Below are 23,537 nucleotides of genomic sequence, written 5' to 3' on the forward strand. Positions count from 1 at the left end.
AAATGCAGAAGGCGAACAACTGCTTGATTTGTGCAGAAGAAATGGATTGATTATCAAAAATACCTTCTTCCAAAAACAAGACAGACACAAGATATCAAGATATAGCTGGGATGGAAAACATAAGTCTCTCATCGACTATATAATCACTAACAAAGGTGGAAGAAAATATGTAACTGATGTCGAAGTTATCCCCAGTGAGACCATGGACAGTGATCATAGATTATTGATTTCAGACATAAATCATGTGGCTAATACAACCCCAAAGGAAAAAAAAAGAAAATGTAAAGTGGACTTGGAAATTAGAAGAAGCCAAGCTGAAGGAAGAATGTAAAATAAGGATACAGAGACACTTACCAGAAGGGGAAATGAATACTGCCCCCATTTTTCCTGAGCTAAGCCCAGCCATCGAGCGAGAGATCCCAAGGTGGACCGTTCGATCGTTGGCTATCACTTTCTAGAGGCATTTAAGGGATGTTAGGGATTGATGACCAAGCAGGATAAAAAGAAATGTTAAAACAACACTCTGACATTTATTCACATAAGCAAACAAACAAATGAAATACTCTTGCTGATGTGTTTACAAAAATAGAACTTTCATAATATTGCATTTCTTCCTCGATTTAGAGTGACACGTGTTCTTAATCTCCAGCCTTACTGTGCTGTAATGAAACCAAAGAAAAATTAGGCCTCTTGCCTTTTCAAATCAAAACATTCGACTGAAAGAATTAAATAAATTAACATAGAACTTAAAAAAAGTTGATCAACAGCTGTCTTGCGAACGAGGATTTTACAATAAATGTATTCAAAGCTTTACCAATTCAAAGTAGTCTCAACACGTGGTTTTAAGATGTACTCAACTGAATTTGTCATTTACAGTATTTAATAATAGTCAATGACACCAACATGAACTTCAGTAGAAAATGAAAATTGATTTCAAAATTCTCAAAATTAATTAATTATTATTCTGATTATTATTATTATTATTATTATTATTATTATTATTATTATTATTATTATTATTATTATTATTATTAATTTCTCATCATTTAATTAGCCCATGTTTCATTGTCACACGATCGTGTTCTTAATAATTTTCCACTGCATTATTTACCTAATGATCGTCATTAGCATTTCAGAATAATTATTTTGAATTAATTATTAATGACTTATTTTCACCATAACTCCAATTAATCATGCGGCTAACAAATTTCTACCTCTGATCTTTGTATTTCATTTCTATTCAAATTAATCTTAAAATATTTCAAATTTTAGAAATTTGCATTACCAACGTGTGAGCTAGTTAAATAAATTTTATTTACAAATCGAGTGCCTTCATAAAGTAACGAGATGATCTTTCCTTTTAAATCTCGCTAATTAAGAAAATAAGTTCTTCCTAGTCTTCCTCGACTTAACTTAATCAAACTTTCCCTTAAGGGCATGAAAATTATTTCTTAAGGCAACACACAACGATGAGTGTAATCTGCGTCACAGCGAGTGCGTGACCAGATCAAAATTAAATGAAATCAACATGGCACAAGAGAGATATACATATTTACATACACACACACATTCACACTAGGGAAACACGTTTTTATGTACATTATTTACATCGAATCCTGTTTTGGCAAGTTTATTAATGATTTTTATTGGTGGTCGGGATGCGTAATGTCTAGCAGAAATAATCCGTGTACTGAAATTATCCTTCATTTATAGTGGCTAGTGATCGAAGTCATGGGTATCACTTGGTAGAAACACATTTCACATATCAATGTAAGTTCATCTAACTCATGAAATTATAATGGAAGATTCTAGTAAAATCCATAAGCACTACCATCATTTGGGCTACAGGTTGAAATTACCGCAAGCGTGAGCCTTACTTGTATTACTTTTATTTCCTACCTGTGAAATACACTCGCAACACGTGCTCCAATAATTATAATCCATCTTGCGCTCCCAATACACAAGAATAAGTCAAATATCATCATTAAATCATCAACTACACAATTATACAACAAGTATCCCTCAGGATTGGTCATATTCCAGACCCTTCATGAACAGAGCACATTCAATCTCACATATAAGGACTCTACAGTAGTTTTATGGCTCACGAGCGTTTACTTCTGTTTTACCCGATCTTTAGTTAATATTATTATTATTTAAGTGATTATTACATCTACTGATCCTCGTGGAATATCGTAAAATTAGATGACTTCATCATAAATGCAACAAGTGATCTTGAAAGACACTAGGTTCGACCCTATTCACTCAAAATGTACACGTAAATTTCCATCCAGTAACTTTCAACATTACAAGGAAAGTAGATTTATCGTGTGGTCAGTGATTATTAAATATAAAGCTCCTTAAGCATGGGAAATCATTCAAAGACAACCTACATGTCTACTCTAATAGATTCCAAAATTTCATTCACACGTACCTAGTCTACCACGACACCTTAAGAAGTGGAAAAATGAAATATTTCTAACTACAACAAACTAATAGATCTACGACTTAAGAAGAAAGACCTCTAGTTGTACAAAAGGTAAGACAGATAAATTAAATTAAAAAGGTACTCAAGTTTTTATGTAGTTCGATTCCCGTCGACAGTCAGTTATTCCAGCATACTCCTCCGGTCAGTCTCCTTCCAATTACCAGATACGCCTCACATTTTACAGCTCCATGGAGGCTCTGCAACAGGTGTCCCTCGATGAAATGATGTTGGCGGTGGTTGCGGAATTATCCATCTTGAGATGTTCAATTCTAAGACGACTTCCGTAGAATGCCGGTCACAAGCTGTAACTGAGATGACAAAATTAAGTATTTTGCACAAGCACACGCCGAATATAAATAGCTCGTCTACACTGTCACACTTAACTTGGCTCCTAGGCGTCTTTATTCCATAGAATTCACTAATGGTTTCTCTAAATTCTAGCAGAACGGCGTCGACTTGAACTGGAATTACTTCTCCACGTGGCCCGATAACGTGGTGCAGCACAACACGACGAAGGATATTCAGAGTAAGAGCTTCAGAACTTCAGAGTAAGAGTTTCAAGAACATTAAGAGCATTAAGAGAGCGATTTACTCGAAACAAGGCCTTTTATCGAATTAGCCAGGGAGGTGTGATCTTCAGCGAGAACGGTAATTGGCTGATGGTCTCATTTAATTGGCTCAGACTATTCCAGAAACAAGCTGGGTTGCGCGCGTGCGAAGGCAGTCACGTGGTCTGCTCTGACCTTGGCACAGTCTTGCCGGTGTGTCACCCCTCTGAACGACGAAAAAAAACTCGTTCTCAGCTCGCCACAACTCCCCAAATGATATGCTGCAGTTACAGGCAGACAATAAAATTTTCACTTTCCACTTGTTAAAATATTCGTAATATCGCCAATTTTAACGGGGACAATACAGTAGAAGAAGAATGGAAAATTTTTAAAGATGCTTTGGTGGGTGAAGCTAAAAGACCTATGTGGAGTAACAGGATCGACATGAAAGAAAAAGAAACACCTTGGTGGAATGACAGAGTCAGATTGGCTATAAAAGAGAGAAATTGGGCACAAAAGATGCTAGACAAAGAAAAGCAAAGAGATGTACAAAATCCAGGTGGCCAACGAATGACTAAACTACAGGAATTCTACAGGGCAAAGAAACTTACAGCTAAGAGGATGGTAAGAAAGAGAAAGAGAAAAAATGGAATGAGTTTGTAGAAAAGTTGGAAGAGGACAGCAGTGGAAACAAGAAACTTCTTAACAGAGTAATTAAAAACAAGCAAAATAACATATAAGACATCAAGGTAATAGAGCAGGAAAATGGGTCAGTAGTACGAAAGGAAGATGGAATCAGGAGAGAATTCAAGACCTTCTTTGACAATCTCCTGAATGGAGAGGCATCAAATGTAATTCAAAACAGAGAAGAATCTGGAAAAAGTGAAGAGACCAGTAAAAGTGTGGAGCCACCAATCACATGGCTGGAGATAAGAAGAGCCTTAAAAGTATGAAGAAAGGGAAAGCTGCAGGAATAGATGAGTTAAGTGTGGACATGTTGAGAAGCCCAGCAATCCAATGGCTATATAAACTCCTAAATGTAGTATGGAAGCAAAATACCATCCCAGAAGACTGGAAGAAAGGTATAATTGTACCTATATTCAAGAAAAGCAGCAGACGGAAATGTATCAACTACTGCGCCATCACTCTAATCTCTCATGGACTAAAAATTCTGGAAAATATTATAGAGGATAGATTACGAGAAATTGTAGAACCACTTTTAGAAGAGGAACAACATGGCTTTAGGCCTGGAAGTTCAACAACAGATCTTCTATTTGCTGTCAGGATGCTAATGGAAAAACACTGGGAAAAAGAGAAGCCTTTGTATCTACTGTTCCTTGACATCAAAAAGGCCTATGACAGCATACCAAGGGAGCTTATTTGGGAGTGCCTGGGAAAGCTCAAAGTTCAAGACAGTCTAATTTCAAAAGTTAATGTGCTTTACCAGAAAACCAGAAGCTGTGTACAAGTCGGTTCTTGACTGTCAGACTGGTTTGAGACAAAAAGGGGAATACAACAAGGTTGCCCCTATTATTTATCATTGTAATGGATACCATATTAAAGGCGCTAAAAGAAAAGGGGCAACAAGACTTAAAAGCATTTGCATTTGCAGATGATGTAGTAATTTCAGGTAACTCAGAGAAAGATGTGGAAGAGAGACTGCAGGGGTGGAGTCAGGAGTTTGAGAGATATGGATTAAACATCAACAAGGCTAAAATGGTGGTGTTGAAGGTACAGGTGGGTGACAACCAGCCAGAAATCATGCTAGATGGCACTAAGCTGACATTGTCACAGAATTTAAGTACTTGGGTAGTATAATGTCCAAGGATAACTTAGCTAAATATGAAGTAAACAGTCGAATCAGCAAAGCAATACATTTTTACCTCCAAGTAAGACAGCTACTATGGGATAAACAAGTACCACTCAAAACCAAGATGACACTCTATAAATTATACTACATCCCTATCTTCACATACAGCCTGGAAACTGCTACATTAACAAGAAAGGACAACTCGAAACTCCAAGCAGCAGAAATGAAGTTCCTATGCACAATGATCCAGAAGACCAGGAGGGATAAAATCAGGAATGAAAAAGTCAGAGAAGACGTAGGACTAGAAGACTCCTTACTCCAGGCAAGAATGAAGTGGTTTGATCATGTGAATAGAATGAGTGCCAATAGGTCTGCAAGAAAGGAGTATGAAAGAGAAATAAGGGGAAAGAGACCAGTGGGAATACCTAGAGAACAATGGACAGACTTAGTGAAGAAGGATGTAGAGGAGACAGGTCAGGATTGGGAGCGGATTGTGAACGCAGAATGGTTCATGGACCGAACAAAATGGAAAGGGCTCGTATACCATACCTGGGGAACTGGAGTTGGTCAACAATGATGATGATGATGAAGCACATCAATTATACGGTTGAGACTTTCCTTCCCTGTAACCTGATTTATGATTGCTGTCAGTTTTGTTCTTTCATACTGAATGTGTTTCGCAACCTCTGAATCGGGACATATAGCTTGGATGAGTTTCGGAAAACTATAAGGTGATTATCACCGGCCTTAACTGATTCACTTAATTTTGTTTTACCACTAATGGATGCCATATCACTAAGTTTTATTTGTTTCTGAACACTGACGCACCTACTCATTTCTTTCCCCTAGAATGTTTCACCAGGTCAGTTTTATCAGATGTTATATTCAAGTCACTATCACATGCGCTACAGAACGCATAAAATGGACCCTTCCCACTTTCCTTTAACCATCCATGGAAAGTTGCATCTTTTTTCCCATTCTGCTTTATACTAACAACTATACTTCACATATTTCTTTATTAATTTTGACACAGATACCGAATCAGAACTTGAACTAGAAACCATATTTCTAATAAAAGACTTGCCAGCTAACTATTAGGAACTGTGACACAGATTAACATGCAGTTAAAGTGGCCTGATGTGAACGACAACTGACTGTGACTAATTCACTTAACATCCTGATCTGATTCTGTATGCGGGTCAGTGATTTCCCTTCAAATGATGCAGTCAAGCATGAGTTTTTAAGTTCAATAAGAGGGGAGAGATTACATAAATCGAGCCTAAAATGAATGCCGGGAAGTACCAAACGAGTGATGTTACTGATAAAATGCCACTTAGTGAGACGAGGAAAATGTTTTCAGCACAAATATATTGCGTACCATTAATCATTATTATTTATTTTCCTTAAATTTGAATTGGAAGAAATTTTGGGATTTTTTTGTTTTGTTTTTTGGTGTGTTGCAAAAAAATCAGGAGATCTCATGAAATTTCGGGAGATCTGGCAACCCTGCCTTCTGCATCAAAATTATTAATTGTATCCTCTTCTGGACATTATTGGGTGCTGCTTCATTTTGACTGTACCAGTGATTTTACTGATGAGGCATGTCATGCCACCACATGATTAATGCGTGTGTTTGTGTATTCCGGTCTTCAAAATTGTTTTTGGTCTTCTTGGACGTGTTCCATGCTTCTCCATGTTTCTGTTGCAGATATTTTCATTCGGTACGCCTGTTTAATTGGTGTAATTCTACCATTACTAATTATTTAAAATATGTGATATGTAATTTCTGTGTCCTTGGGCGGATGCAGTGATTGGCCTCTCAGAAAAATCAATACTGGCGCGCATGCACTGAAAGCTTCTTCTTGCTTGAATGAACTCGTTACTGCGCATTTTGCCTTGTGTCTGGGGTCCAAGATGGATGTGCATTTGTACATGTTCATTGGGACACATCCTGTGATCGACAGAATGGAGTTTGATATTCCATGATAGACTGATTTAAGCTATCAAACTTAATTTCTATATTTAAATCTAGTTTTGATTAATTATTTTTGGGTGTGGATTGAAGGGTGATGAGTTAAAATTTACAAATGGCTGTGTGCCAGTCCTGGTGAGAGTGATACCACAAGGTTTCGATTACCTTCCTTATTTTCGTCTCAGCTGATGTAAATAACTTCAAATTTTTTCTATAAACTAAACTATTCTACAGCCCGGTGGATTAATGCAGGAGCATTTTACCTCAAGTTTGAGTCAACAAAAAAAAAAAATGGAACGTTATAGAATTATTATGTGGATGAACTATTCGTATCCTCTTTTCAGAAATGTTAAAAAAAATCTAAATTATAAATTTGTTTAATCCCACTAATATTTTTAATGGGTAACTAAGGTGATTTGTAATTGCGGTATGTGGGCCTATGAGTGTAAAGGTTATCCTACAAGTATTTTAATTTGACTGGGAATGTTGCTTGTGTTTGATATTTTCAACTGATTTTCTTTTGGGGTATCTTTCTTTTTATTCTTATAGTGGTGTATTTTTTATCTTATTTATTCTATGCTTGTAAAGTGAACTCTTGTATTATTATTTAATTGTGGGTTTTGCCTGTGTTTGGTATCTTCTTGTAATGCGATCATTCTTCTTGTCTTCTTCTGGTGTTGGATGTTTAAATTCTACTTCACAAGTCCGTCATGTCACTTCCAAGGCCGCCTTACATTAAATTCAATAACCACGATAATGATTATATTAGTGAAATTTAAATCATACAATCTAATGTAATTATTATTATCACCATGGTATGTAAAGAGTTGAAATTTGATTCTCCTAATTCTTAAATTTTCTTTTCTTAGCCACTCACCATTCTGATCCACATCTGTGTTTTGTTTTCTTCTTTTCCATTTTTTTTTTTTTTTTTTTTTTTTTTTTTTTTTTTTTTTTTCTTGAGTACGCTTTGGTTAAGATGGCCTTGCCTGTTATTAGTAATAGCTTGGCTTGGTCAACTTTATTCCTTTCCTTGTGTGATTTTGTTCTGCAGTTTTGGCGGAAAACTCATATTTTCTTTAATGTTATGTGATTATATTGGGGAATGTTTTACTATGATTTTATATTTAATCATTTAATTTGAAGACTTAATTAGTTTGAGATTAATTTCAACTTCCATTAAGGTTGCATTTGATGCACATATTTAATTTTGAACTTGTTACTATGATTATATTTTAACCATTTTAATGTGAAGGTTAATTAGGTTGAAACAAACTTCAACTTTCATTAATTTCACTATATACTATTCATTTTTCAGTTGGTCCTATTAACTTATTTGTAACTATCAAAAGGAACTATGTTAAATAATTTAATGACTGGCCAGTTTGAGATGTATATGAGTATTGTTTTCTGTTATCCATCAATATATTTTTTTTTAATCTTTGCTAAACACTATGAGTATTTGAAACATTTCCCAGTTTGATTAATTGTAAGTTAAATTTTTATTACTTATTAAATATTTTGTTTCCACCTTACAAAGGTCTTGTCTTATCATTTGGTATACTGAGTGTCATTAGTTGCTTGTCAAGTGCCTATTTTCATTTGAGTCAAGGCCTTTTTATCTCTAATTAATTTATGGGTGCTTCCACATTATTGTTTATTTAATTCACTGTGGGCAAGGTAAGTAGTATTTGTTTCTTATTCTTGTATTTGCTCATTTGTGCTGTGTTTGTTTTTGGGTGTTCCTTGTGCCAGTTCAAAATGAAACAGTTCATTGATGAAAATTAATTAAGCCCTGTGCAAATAATTAACATGGTTCAATCACATGCTGGTAGGAGTTTGGTGTAGCGAGGAATAAAGTGAGTACTTGGGTTCAGTTTCCTCAACAGCTCATTCTTATATGATTATACTACTGTAGACATAAAGATGGGTGGAGCTTACCTTTGATGTACGTCCTAGCAGGAGAACTCACTGGTCAGTTTCTTTAGTCGATAACTAGTGATTTCTCTAACCTGAAGGTATTTACCAGTTAGCTAGCAAATATGTCCCAGACAGATATTTTTGAATGATGTCCAATGACCAAATGTACAGGATTTGGACACTTGGGTTCTTCTGTTGGATTCTAGGAAACCAAACATGGATGACGAATTATGGAATTCAACAATTTCTGTGTTTACAATTATTCTTTTACCTCCAGTCTCGAACACCAAGATTCTAAAATCTGATTTGGTATGCATTCTAAAAATGTCTGAATGACCTCCATCATTCAATACATCGTAGTACCGCTTCAAACAAGATGTCTTTAAAACTGTTCTACACAGTGCACTTACTGTGAAAAATGTTTGTCTTGGTCGTTGATTGCCTGTTATATGTTTTTCTGTAAATAGCTTGCTTTGTATTCATATGAACTGTGGAACAACATGTACAATGACATATCAGAGTTTGTTCATATCTGAAACTTGTTGCACCTTTAATATTGGCTTACTCCTTCCTTGATGGGACCAAAAAGTTTGCATGTAAACATAACTCTTTGTGTTCCTTTGAATGAACTTGTCTCATTGTACACCTTGTGTCAAAGACATTGTCCTTTCCTTTAAGAAATCATTTTCCTGTAACGCATGAGCAACAACTTAACATTGCACTGTGTGTATACATTTCTGCAGTGTATCAGTAGATCTTTGTACTGCTCTTTGTGTAGACTATCTTGCAAAGTGCATCATTGCACCTTCATAGGATTTATATACCAGCGTTTGTCTTATCCAAGGTTGGCTTTATAATATGTCAATTTTTATTCTGGTATTGCAGAAATGTAATGTGCAGTATTTATAACTCCAGAACTGTATGTCACAAGATTTGGTAAAACTATAATCATTGTTGGTTGTAGTTATGAATTGCAGTATCTACCAGGTTACTCTTATGGAAGTGTTGATAAAGATGGAAAGAACTGGACAGGATTGATCGGTGTTCTGCAGAGGAATGAAGCTGATCTTTCGGCATGCGAGGTTTCAATTTCAAGTAATCGTATGGAGATTATTGGATTTTCTACACCTATACATAGTGTGTCGTGAGTATAGTAAATAGAATACACGCTGATCAATTATTGTTTATATTTATAATTTACTGTAGTGCCCGGCTCTGCTTGGGTACTTTTTAAAATGTTTACTGTGTATTGCCTGTTTGAAGTGAATTTTTGTAGATTTTTTATTGTGTCGTTGACTGATTTTGTGAACTCTTTTGTAGATTTAGAAATATTTTTATGTATATAATTTTAAGTTTTAATTTGAGAATATTTTGTTACACATTAAAGAATTTCTTTTTGGCACACAAGATTGTCTGGGAAGTAGCTGATCCTTTCAAGCAACTAATTAAAGTAAGTTATTACTATGTGTATTTATGTGTTGCATTATACAGTAGGTATGGTGTACATGATTCTAACCGTCAGTAGGACTCTCACCAATCAGCCTAGGGACCCTGGAAACTGTGGAATCAATATTCTTCTCTCTTCTTCCATTTCATACATTTTCTTTTTTTTTTTTTTTACCCCTTCTGAACCCCCATGCTGAGGGATGCTGAACTTGTACTTAAATGGCATCCAGAGTGTCACAGTGTATCTTAATGACCCTGAAAAGTATGGATTCATCACTACTGTCAGTCATTTTTGATTATTTTTACATGTCATCCCCTGCCCTAGGGATGCTAGAGATGTCTTACCACTCAAAGTAATAAACTTCATTGTTAGGTTCCGTATTGAGTTAAGACTATGCTTAAAGTAAATACAAAATTTTAATATTCCACCTTCTCAATACTAAAAATCATTTGATGTTTTACAAAAACATTACAATGATATTAATAGGTACTAGTTTTGGTCCACTGTGGACCATCATCAGCCTAGCCAAATTACAACAGTTAAGGACATAGTGATAAAATAAAATAAGATAAAATAAGATAAAATAAGATTTTATTTTATCACCATGTCCTTAACTGTTGTAATTTGGCTAGGCTGATGATGGTCCACAGTGGACCGAAACTAGTACCTATTAATATCATTGTAATGTTTTTGTAAAACATCAAATTATTTTTAGTATTGAGAAGGTTGAATATTAAAATTTTCTATTTACTTTAAGCATGTCTTACCACCACAGTATTTTTTCCAGACAGTAAGTCATATGTGTACCAAGTTTGCTTGAGAGCTATGCTGGAACATACACGCATAGATCCATAATCTAGGTCATTTTGGACCTTTTCATTTTCATCCCTTCCCATACCCCATGTCAATGGGGGCTGAATTTGGAATGAAATGACATCTGGAGTGTCACTATTCATCTCAACAACCCCCAAAACTAAGGATTCTACATTAATACGGGTCATTTTCTATTATTTTTGTGATTCCCTTCCCATTCCCACCCCCAGGGCCCTGTTTCATAAAACTAGCTAATGATATTACCTAATAATATTAGAACTCATAAAAATAATTATTAGTTAACCAAATTCTGTTTCATAAAGATTTACACATGACTAATAAAATATAAAATAATATTAGTTCATTAGTCAACTGATACAAATGGAGGTTAGAATCAGTCTGTTGCATATGTTCTTGGTTTGTGTTTGTTCCTAGCAGTAGTCTAGTGGGCTAGTGCTTGACTACAACTGGCTATTAATCCATATGTTTGATAGGCTCACTTGATATTTTCGTTGTCCTGACTTTGATACATACAAGTATGGATAAAAGAAGTGAAAATAATGTGAGAGAAAGAAAGTTTCCTTGAAGAAAGTAATTGCGTTAAAATGTCTACTATTTGTAGCCTTTTGCACACTATAACCATCCTTGTTCTTTTTACTTTTATATTTTATGTGCTCTTAAAAATCTCTGTTGAGATGGACTTGCAAAATCTTGGTTTACTACCCCCTGTGGGTGGGGGCGGTAGAATAACACCCATGGTATCCCTTGCCTGTCATAACAGACAACTAAAAGGGTCCCCAAGGTCTCCCAAATTTGGGAGCGTGGGTTGGCGACCACAGGGCCCTGAGCTGAGTCCTGACATTGCTTCCACTTACTTGTGCCAGGCTCCTCACTTTCATCTATCCTATCGGACCTCCCTTGTTCTTTTCCAACCTGACAGTATTAGGTTGCGAGGCCTAGAGTGTCTTTCATTTTCACGCCCTTCGTGATCCTTCTCTTTCTTTGGCTGATACCTTCAATTTTTGAAGTGTTGGATCCATTCCATTTTTCTATCTGATTAGTGTTATATAGAGGATTGCCTAGTTGTACTTGCTCTTAAAACAATAATAATCACCACCACCATCTTGGTTTACTGGTGGTATAAACCAAGATTTTAAAGGATAGCTGGCATCTCCAAGCAGAACTGGACTAGGGGAACACAGTGATACTGTGTATCACCACCAACCCATGGAGTGCAATGTGAAGCTGCTGTTTTGAGGTTATACTTCATTCCTTGCAGTGGAACATTCTATTACCAATCCTATCAACCAAATACTCAAAAGTTCTGTAATCTAACCTTAATCTCTCATTGTATTCATATGTTTGTCATGTACCAGTACAGGCTGTTTCTGGTCTAACATTTATTGAACGGTGAATACTTGCACTCATTCCACATCATTATTTGAATCACAGTCGACCATTTCACTGATCTTCACGATTTTTTGCCAAAATATTAAAATACCACTCACTTTAGTTTCACTAATAATATGGATTATGAGTCAAAATACACTCATAGAAATAATCCCAATAATATGAGTAAATTTTATTAGTCATGTTGTCTATCAAACAATTTACTAATATTATTAGGAATATCTATTAATAATTTTGACTCATATACTAATTACTAATATTATTAGCTAATAGTTCTATGAAATATAATACTAATATTATTAGTTAATACTGTATTATATTATATTAATATTAATATTATTAGATGTTTTATGAAACAGGGCCCAGGGCTGCAAGAGGTGCCTTAACACAACAGTATTTTTGCCTCAGAGTTAGTCATACACATTCATCCATAATCTCGGTCATTTTAGACATTCTTTTCCACCCCTTCACAACCTCCATTCCGCCTGGGGCTGAGCTATGACTTAAACGGCATCCAGAGAGTCACAGTTCTTCTTGGCAGGTCCGAAAAGTATGGATTCGACACTAATATAGTTCATTTTCAGTTTTTTTTTTACACCACCCCCCTCCCCCTAGGGGTGTCTTGCCCCCCCCAGTTATTTTTTCAGATAGTAATTCATATATGTACAAAGTTTAATTGAGAGCTATGCTGGAACATACACACATTCATTTAAAAACTCAGTCATTTTGGACATTTTCTTCTTCACCCCTTCTCACCAGCATGCCGATAGGGCTATGATTTTGTCCGGCTCTATGGCTAAATGGTTAGCATTCTGGCCTTTAGTCACAGGAGTCCTGGGTTCAATTCCTGGCAGGGTCGGGAATTTTAATCATCATTGTTAATTCCGCTGACAAGGGGGCTGGGTGTATGTGTAGCATCATTTCATCCTCATCACGATGCACAGATCAAATCAAAAGACCTGCACCTGGCAAGCTGAACATGTCTTCAGACACTCCTGGCACTAAAAGCCATTTGATCTATTTCTATTAATTTTATACTCTTCCATCCCTGCCCTAAGGGGTGCTATGGATGTCTCACCCCACAGCATTTTTTTTCAGATCTTTCAAATTTTGGTTGGCAGCTGTGCTGGAATATACATCCATAAACTCGCTACTGTAGAATCTTTAAGCTCATGTTCCCATGGTTATGGCCAGTCATTTCTTCATCCAATTCCTAGAGTAGGGGTAGTGAGATGTCAATATAACAGTTGGTTTTAGGGCCTTAAAACCATTTTTGGGCTCATAGGGCCTTATTGAGTTTTGTTCTTCACATCGTGAGGCTTAAAATGAGCTTTGTCTCGTCTCTGTATGGCAAATACGATATTTCGCATATATTAATGTGCCAAAGGGCCTAAATCTAGGGATTGGAGAGGGCTATTAAAATCTTTTGTAGATAGGGTTACCTAAAAGTTGTTGTTTGAGTCATCAGTCCATAGACTGGTTTGATGCAGCTTTCCATGCCACCCTATCCTGTGCTAATCTTTTCATTTCTACATACCTATTGCATCTGCTCTAATCTGCTTGTCATATTCATACCTTGGTCTACCCCTACCATTCTTACTGCCTACACTTCCTTCAAAAACCAACTGAACTAGTCCTGGGTGTCTTAAGACGTGTCCTATCATTCTATCTCTTCTTCTCATCAAATTTAGCCAAATTGATCTCCTCTCACCAATTCGATTCAGTATCTCTTCATTCATGATTCAATCTATCCATCTCACCTTCAGCATTTTTCTGTAACACCATATTTCGAAAGCTCCTATTCTCTTTCTTTCTGATCTAGTTATCGTCCATGTTTCACCTCCATACAATGCCACGCTCCAGATGTAAGTCTTCAGAAACATCTTTCTATCCCTATATCAATGTTCGAAGTGAGCAAATTTCTTTTCTTAAGAAAGCTCTTCCTTGCTTGTGCTAGTCTGCATTTTATGTCCTCCTTACTTCTGCCATCGTTAGTTATTTTACTACCTAAGTAACAATATTCATCTACCTCTTTTAAGACTTGATTTCCTAATCTAATATTACCTGCATCACCTGACTTCGTTCAACTGCACTCCATTACTTTTGTTTTGGACTTATTTATTTTCATCTTGTATTCCTTACCCAAGGCTTCATCTATACCATTTAGCAACTTTTCGAGATCTTCAGCAGTCTCAGATAAAATAATATCATCGGCAAATCTCAAGGTTTTGGTTTCCTTTCCCTGGATTGTGATTCCCTTTCCAAATTCCTCTTTGATTTCCTTTACTGCCTGTTCTATGTAAACATTGAAAAGGAGGGGGGACAGACTGCAGCCTTGCCTCACTTTTTTCTGGATTGCTGCTTCTTTTTCAAAGCCCTCGATTCTTATCACTGCAGACTGATTTTCATACAGATTGTAGATAATTCTTCGTTCTCAGTATCCGATCACAATCACTTTCAGAATCCTAAATAGCTTGGTCCAATCAACATTATGGAATGCCATTTCTAGGTCTTGTCCTTCTTAATTTGATCCACTAAGATCAGACGTAAAGTCAGGATTGTTTTACTTGTTCCTACATTTCTTCTGAAGCCAAATTGATCTTCTCCCAACTGCCCCAGGGGCTCTGAACTTTAGAGCGTGGATCGGCGACCACGGGGCCCTTAGCTGAGTCCTGGCATTGCTTCCACTTACTTGTGCCAGGCTCCTCACTTTCATCTATCCTATCCGACCTCCCTTGGTCAACTCTTGTTCTTTTCCGACCCCGACGCTATTAGGTTTGCGAGGGCTAGGGAGTCTTTCATTTTCACGCCCTTCGTGGCCCTTGTCTTTCTTTGACCGATATCTTCATTTTTTGAAGTGTTGGATCCCTTCTATTTTTTCCTCTGATTAGTGTTATATAGAGGATGGTTGCCTAGTTGTACTTCCTCTTAAAACAATAATCACCACCACCACCTTCTCCCAACTCAGCGTCAACTTGTCTTTCCATTCTTCTGTAAATAATACATGTTAAAATTTTGCAGGAATGAGATACTAAACGAATGGTGCGGTAGTTTTCACACTTGTCAGCACTGGCTTTCTTGGGAGTAGGTATAACAACATTCTGCCGAAAATTGGATGGCACTTCTCCTGTCTCATACATCTTATACACTAGATGGAATAACCTTGTCATGCTGGTTTCTCCTCAGGTAGTCAGTAATTCAGAAGGAATGTCATCAATTCCAGGTGCCTTGTTCCTATTTAGGTCTCTCACAGTTCTGTCAAACTCTGACCTCAAAATTGGGTCTCTTATTTCATTAGCATCCACAGCCTCTTCTTGTTACAGAACCAAATCATCTATGTCTTTACCTTGATACAGCTGTTATGTATGTTCCTGCCATATTTCTGCTTTGTTTTCTTTCCCTAAAAGTGGCTTTCCATCTAAGCTCTTAATATTCATACATCTTGGTTTCCTTTCTCCAAAGGTTTCCTTGATTTTCCTGTATGCTGCATCTACCTTTCCTAGGACCATACAACCTTCAACATCCTTGCACTTCTTCTTCAGCCATTCTTCCTTAGCTACCTTGCACTTTCTATCCACTTCATTCTTTAATCGCCTGTATTCTTTTCTGCCCTCTTCATTTCTAGCATTTTTGTATTTTCGTCTTTCATCAATCAGGTCTAATATCTCCTGAGTTATCCACTGATTCTTAGTTGATCTTTTCTTCCTTCCAACATTTCTTCAGCAGCCCTACTAACTTCATTTTTCATGATTATCCACTCTTCCTCTATTGTTAAGTAATTAAAGTATACAAAATTTGGTTGAGATTGGTGGAATGGTATGGATTTGAATAAGGCACAGATAGACAGATGGGCAGGCAGGCAGGCAGACGGACGGACAGACGGACTGACAGACAGACAGACAGACAGACAGACAGACAGACAGACAGACAGACAGACAGACAGACAGACAGACAGACAGACAGATAGATAGATAGATAGATAGGACCAGATCTTTTCTGGCAGTGTAACTAATTTTGTCAGACATTTTAGAGTTCTGCCAAATTTAGTATCCCTACAAATCTTGTATCTACTGTAAATGTGTAATTTCAATGAGACATTGCACTTCATCTTCAGCCATTCTTCCTTAGCTACCTTGCACTTTCTATCCACTTCATTCTTTAATCGCCTGTATTCTTTTCTGCCCTCTTCTGTTGCATCAAAAATGTCAAAAGCAAAGCAGCTGATAGTTTTATGTGACTCCTGATATTGAGATCATAGCCAGTGGAACTTCACTTTTACATGGAATATAAGCCACAGAAATGTGACATTTCATTTCCAAAATACCTAATTCATTGGCTGGCATCTGAACAACGGCCACCTTGCATATGGCACTCAGCTCACAATGTAGTATCTTAGTTAGTTACTCTACAGGGTGTATACCAAAACTCGACGGCAAAAATTTAGGAATGGATTCCTCACGTAGAGAGAAACTATTTTGCTTTACTTTATGTCGCGCCGACACAGATAGGTCTTATGGCGACGATGGGATAGGAAAGGCCTAGGAAGTGGAAGGAAGCGGCCATGTAATTAAGGTACAGCCCCAGCATTTGCCTGGTGTGAAAATGGGAAACCACGGGAAAACATCTTCAGGGCTGCCGACAGTGGGGCTCGAACCCACAATCTCCCGATTACTGGATACTGGCCACACTTAACTGACTGCAGCTATTGAGCTCGGTCATAGAGAGAAGCAAAAAAGAAGGTTATGACAACATGGGTCCGGAAACGTATACTTACAGATTTATTCCGACTTTTGTACATTTACACCGTACGTCTGTAATGACAGCTGAAACACTTTGAGCATGTATCAGAGGAAATGTTCAAAGTGACGACCTTCAGCTTGAATGCAAGCCTCCGCTCGTGGTCGCATGTAGTTATGCACGCAATTAAAAATGCATTGTGTAGTGCGTACTGCCTGACAGGTTGTCACAATGCGCTCATGTAAAGTTGCTTCATCAGGGACAGGAGTCACATACATGAGGGACTTAACGTGTCCTACAGGTAAAAATCCAGGAGGTTCAAGTCAGGAGTGGCGGCCAAGCAATCGCTCCTCCTCTACCTATCCAGCACTCAGGAAAATGGGAATTCAGGTACCTGCGGGCAGGTAGACTGAAATGTGCGGGAGCACCATCATGCATAAAAATCTTCTGTCGACGGAATGCAAGTGGCATGTCTTGCAAGTAATCAGGCAATGCAGTACGCAAGAAATTTGTGCGGTTCTGTCCAGCAGGCCTATTCGGAGGAACGTAGGGCCCCAACAAGGAATTACCAACAATGCCTGTCGAGATGTTAATGGCGAACCTCCATTGATGAGAAGATTGGATCATTGCATGAGGATTTGTAACACTCCACACTTGTTGGTTATGGAAATTCTGTATTCCGTCTCTTGTGAATGTCGTTTCATCTGTGAACAATACAGAAGCTGCGAAGTTAGGCATCATGCCGCATTGTTGCAGGAACCACCAGTAGAACGATAATCCACAGGAGACAAAGATTGTACACGCTGCAGATAATACGGATACAACAGGTTTTCTCGTAGCAGTCTTCAGATCGTGATGTGCGGCCTATTCCTCTGCAAGCCTAACCTCCTAATGCTGATTTCAAGACTTTCATCTACAGCGTTGAGTACAGCTTCCTCCTCAACGGTTGTACTGCTTGACCGTCCCCCGGTTCCTGGTGGACATGCGAAACTCCCGTGTTCACAGAGGCGGCAATGGATTCCTTCAAATGTCTTTCGGTCCGGCAGTCTGCGCCTTGGGTATCGTTCCTGATACAAGCGACGTGCCTTCATTGCCATACCCCAAACCATACATGTAATGCGTGTTCACAAGCTCTGCGTTTGTGTACATGAGCACTTCAGAGCAGCCTGCAAACCACAATTACAATTACTGTTAACCACAAAAACACACACTATGCACCAAATCGCATACGGCTACGGCTAGTTAACTTAACTTCACTTACTTACGTAAGCAGACTGCAAACCACAATCTCTAATCACAGATACCAGACTTGTTAATCAGACTGAAAACCACAGACGTGTTATCGGAAATGACTAAGCCGAAAGATGATCAGATATCATGTGTGAAACCTAAGGTATTTTAAGACTCTCATCAGATTCATTCACAACATGATTACTTATGTAACAATTGTAACCGGTGTCTCAAATTTCTTTTTTGTAGCAAACAGGACATGTAAATTATTACTAACATTCATTTGTGTCACAAAGTATGAATAAATCTGTAAGTATACGTTTTCGGACCCATGTTGTCATAATCTTTTTTTTCTTCTCTCTATGTGAGGAATCCATTCCTAAATTTTGCTGTCGAATTTTGGTACACTCTGTATAAAGTATAACATCATCCACTGGAAAAGGCCTTTTCTTGGAATGCTGTTCTTTACTCATATCTACATATATATAAAATAAGAGTTTCTTTCTGTACATTGCACAGAATTAAAAAAAGAATGGTATTTCTGTATCGGTAATGTCCACACTTTGAGGAAGTGCAATTTTAAATTTTCTGTCTTGTCTGTCTGTCTGTCTGTCTGTCTGTCTGTCTGTCTGTCTGTCTGTCTGTCTGTCTGTCTGTCTGTCTGTCTGTCTGTCTGTCTGTCTGTCTGTCTGTCTGTCTGTCTGTCTGTCTGTCTGTCTGTCTGTGCGTTTATCACGAGAAAATGTCTGAATAGAATGTAATAAAAATCGCTATATAAAGTTGAGGACTAAAGCACTACAATCTAGGCTGTAAATAATTTTATTCACACTGGACAAAGTGGTAGTTTAGGGGCAGGCCTAAAGTGAATTACCAGTTGAAGAGGCAAAATATGTTAATGGGGATTGGCACTGTGCAATTTTAAATCGTAAAATCTAGAAGAAGTAGAAAGTCAGTCACTTATAAGAAGTAAGGCGTGATCTTCTGAATAGTAGCACAACACACGCAAAGTTCAGCACTGTCACATATTGTTTACACGAAGAGGTGAAAAGTTAAATGAGCCAGCATGCATATATAAAAATGCATATATATAAAATTGTCTAGAAGTCGAAGACGAGTCGCTTGATTGAAGCAAATTGCTAGCTCCTGAAGATCAGCGCAACACACTCAATGTCAAGCACTGTGCTTTCAATGCCGACGGAACTCTGTGAATAGCTTGATGAACCAGTCTGTAATTGTTTAGATCATGAAATTTTGTGTATATATTTATATAAATAATGCAATTTAATAAATATAACTGAAGTACATAAACATGATCTTGTAGATTCTTTAGAACAGTTGACATAAAAAACAATTGTGAAGATAAAAATGGTAAAAAGCGCAATTTTGGGACTTCATACTCATTAAATTATATTGCGACTTCGCGCCTGATAATATATGCATGCTGGCTCATTTAACTTTTCACCTCTTCTTGTAAACATTTTGAGACAGTGCTGAACTTTGCGTGTGTTGTGCTACTATTCAGAAGATTGTGCCTTACTTCATATAAGTGACTGACTTTCTACTTCTTCTAGATTTTACTACTTAAAATTGCACAGTGCCAATCCCCATTAACATATTTTGCCTCTTCAACTGTTTTTGTGAAAGACTCACTCTTTAATTTCTTATTTATCTATGCATTGTTTTTTGGAATTTATTCGGCTGATGACCCAGATTGGGGTTGAAACCGGTACCGATTCCGGTTATAATTAAATAGAAATATAACACTACATTTCTTATTTATTTGTATTGAATAGGTTGAACTACATTATTTCTTATTTCAATTTAATTGTGAAACAGTTCAATATGGAACATCATGAAATTTTTATCTTTAAAGGCCTGCAATATCAAAAGCCCATAAAATTGATCAACAAAATAATTACATTGACTACCGATTGTTTTGATGGGCTTTGTCTCTTCCACTACCACTCATCTTCAATAGATGGCATTATTGCTGCATGCCCAGTTGAACAGCCTGCCTGAATATTGGCAGGAACTAGCAAGGGAGTTAAGAAAACTTTCTTTTGTAGCATGCCATTCCTCTGATTCATACGTGTTCGGATAACTACTGCTACATGACACACTGGTTCATTATAGTATTCCAGCTATTCAATCCCTATTAACAGGTGTTGATGGGAAAGGGAAGTGTGGATACATTATGGAAAACGGGGGACCAATATTCACCGCTGTCTGTGGCGGGGTCAGTCCAGCTCTGGAACTTGGCACTATTAGAATGCCAGCATCGTACTGTTCATGAAGAGTGAGAAACTCTGCTGGTCCTCATTTGATAGAGTGTTTCATATGATAGAATTGCTTTTAAACATGACACGCCAGTTGGTTAACATTGTATTCTGTCAAGAATACTGACATCATTGTAATGACATATGTAGTATTCAGATTAATATTTTCCTGTGTCTGTTACAGAATCAGGGGAAAATTGACGGGTGGATTTAAATGAAACTTGGTATTTCAGTTTAGAATAAAGTTGAGTAGGATCTTAGGATAAGTTTTTCTAGAAATTTCACCAGGAGGGGTTGCTTCAGAAGGGGCCTGAAGCATAAAACTCAATATATCTCTCTCATCATGGTTGGTTTTACACTAAAATAGCTCATGGCTATTTTTTGTTCTATACTTATTTCCAATACAGCCAAAAATAAGGGAAATATCAGTGGCAGTCATGTGGAAATTTAAGTCCAAGAGCCAGTAACTAACTCTGTGGACTGTAAAGAGAATGGTGATTGTTCAGGCAAGGTTTTAAAGTCTTTGTACATCTGTCAGTATTTTTTAAAATATTAACCAGATACTTGTCTTTCTTTTATATGGGAGGGAAGAGATCAATACAAGATTAGCAATAATGCAAACAAATATACCAGTGCAAAGGACCACAGAGAGCAAAAATGTGATTACGCCACGACAAACTGCTGACAACATGCCCACTAATATGCCTCAAATTCGGGGGAGCAATATGAGGGTTGGACAAAAATGTAATCATGCACATTCTAAGTGATTGACCCATCAATGATGGGTACTACAGCTAGTCTTTTATATAGAGAGAAGAAAACATAATGGTCCAATAATACTGTCTTGAGTAATTCCCTTCTTAATCGCTACAGGATCAGATAATGCTTCACTTGCTCTAATTCTCTGAATTCTATGTTCTAAAAATATAGCCTCCCATTCTATCACTCTTTTATCTTGTTCAATTGCACTCACTTTTGTCATTGGTCTCCATGATCTACTCTATAAAAAGCCTTGGATAGGTCAATCGTGATACAGTCCATTTGTCCTGCTGAAACTAAAATATGTGCTATATCTTGCTGGAACCCTACAAGTGGAATAACCTGAGCTGCCTTCTATCCATTTAATAATTTCACAAACATTCTAATACACTGCCTGAATTAAAAATTGAAACCCCCTGAAGGAGAGGAGGAAACGAAATAAAACTTAACGTGTTGAGAGGGTTTGTGATGTTATTTCAGTGATCACAAAATCGAGTCAAATTTACAAAGAACTTGGCAGGACGAACCCACTTATCCGTACAATGCTGCACACCGTCTGGTCTGGATACATGCACTGATTCGGTTGGGAAGGGTGTCATAAAGCCGTTGTATCCTCTCCTTTGGCAAGCTGGTCCACAACTGTTGTGACTGGTTCTTGATATCCTGGATAGTGGTTATGGAACGGAGATGACATCTGAGCTGATCCCACACACGTTCTATCTGGGGATCTTTCTGGCCACGGGAATACCTCAGCATCACACAGACAGTTCGTAGATATACGTGCCGTGTGTGAACAAGCATTGTTCCATTGAAAACTGGCACCACGATGCTGTCGCATGAGAGAAGGATGCAGAATGTCCATGATGTACCGTTGTGCTGTCAGAGTTCCCTCAATCACTACCAGCCGTTACCTGAAGTCATACCCGATGGTTCCCCACACCATGATGCCAGGAGTAACATCACTGTGCCTCTCCAAAACGTTGGAGGAATGGGACATCTCCCCAGGTCGCTGCCATATTCACAGTTGATGGTTATGCAGGGTAGTGCAAAACCGTTATTCACTGCTAAACACAATGCCACGCAGTCCGTGGCTCCTGGTCATGGCACCACTCCAAACACAGCCATTTGTGTTGTTGTGTTAATGGACAGTCTGCTGCTGCTAGTCTCCGACCAATGGTGCGGGCTGACACAGAATGTTGCATTACTTGTTCTCAGTTGGCAGGCGCAGATGTGAAGAGGTTATGATGTGCTTGGTGCACAATAGGGCAGTCCTGTCTTGTGGAGGTTAGATGTTGTCAACCAGGACGTTCATAACGAGTATGCCTGCCCTCACGTTTCCATGCTGTCCAACATCGGGCCACTGTCACATTCAAATGCCCCACAAATCTTGATAATGCATCGTTCAACCAGCTGGCCAAATCGATATACACCATCAGCTCATTTTCAAGCTCTTTTGGGTGCTGATAACACTGTTTCACATGAGTACATGGCATCTCTATGTCCTTTACAGTGATCACTCAACATCTGACTCTGTTCCCGCCCCTTATATACCCTTACCTGGGCCTGGTAACAACACTAATGCACTCTGGTGACCGTTCTAACTATCACAGAGAATTGCAATTCTAATCATTTACGTACCCGCCAATGGTGTGTACCTGCATGAAGTTACATTGACATCCAACCATTTCTTCTGGGTGCTTGAATATTTTTGTCAGGCAGTGTATAATTAGGAATAATGCTTTCCCAAAGCTTTTTTTTTTTTTTTGCTAGTTACTTTACGTCGCACCGACACAGATAGGTCTTTTGGCGATGATGGGACGTAAGGCTAGGATATAAAAGACCAAGGTCGTGAATCACCCTGGTAGTGTGATTGCTGCCTGGGAGACTGATTACCTTGGATCGAGTACGGGTATTTCAGTCGCCTTGACAAAGAATACTCCAATGTACCGGTATTCGAAACATTGTCAAACTGTACGTAATGTACAGAAAACAACAACACGGTTCAACCCAAAAATAAACTAAATAAGTTTAGCTGGTGTCTGTCGGGTGGCACAATTAATACTAGAATTGAAAGCAATGGCCAGGGCAGAGAGATTTGCATTCCAAGCCTTATGGTAAGAATGATGA

At 37.8% G+C, this 23,537-nt stretch overlaps 1 protein-coding gene across 1 annotated transcript in view; it reads left to right on the forward strand.

Moving 5' to 3' along the window:
* The window catches only part of LOC136872244 (glutamate receptor ionotropic, kainate glr-3-like), a 121,029-nt gene that overhangs the window by 27,535 nt on the left and 69,957 nt on the right, over nt 1–23,537 (forward strand). Inside the window, exon 3 of the mRNA XM_068227383.1 lies at nt 9,703–9,882. Within this exon, the coding sequence (XP_068083484.1) occupies nt 9,703–9,882 (180 nt within the window). The remainder of the gene's footprint in view (nt 1–9,702; nt 9,883–23,537) is intronic.

The sequence above is a fragment of the Anabrus simplex genome, chromosome 4, assembly GCF_040414725.1.
Source record: "Anabrus simplex isolate iqAnaSimp1 chromosome 4, ASM4041472v1, whole genome shotgun sequence".
NCBI lineage: Eukaryota > Metazoa > Arthropoda > Insecta > Orthoptera > Tettigoniidae > Anabrus > Anabrus simplex.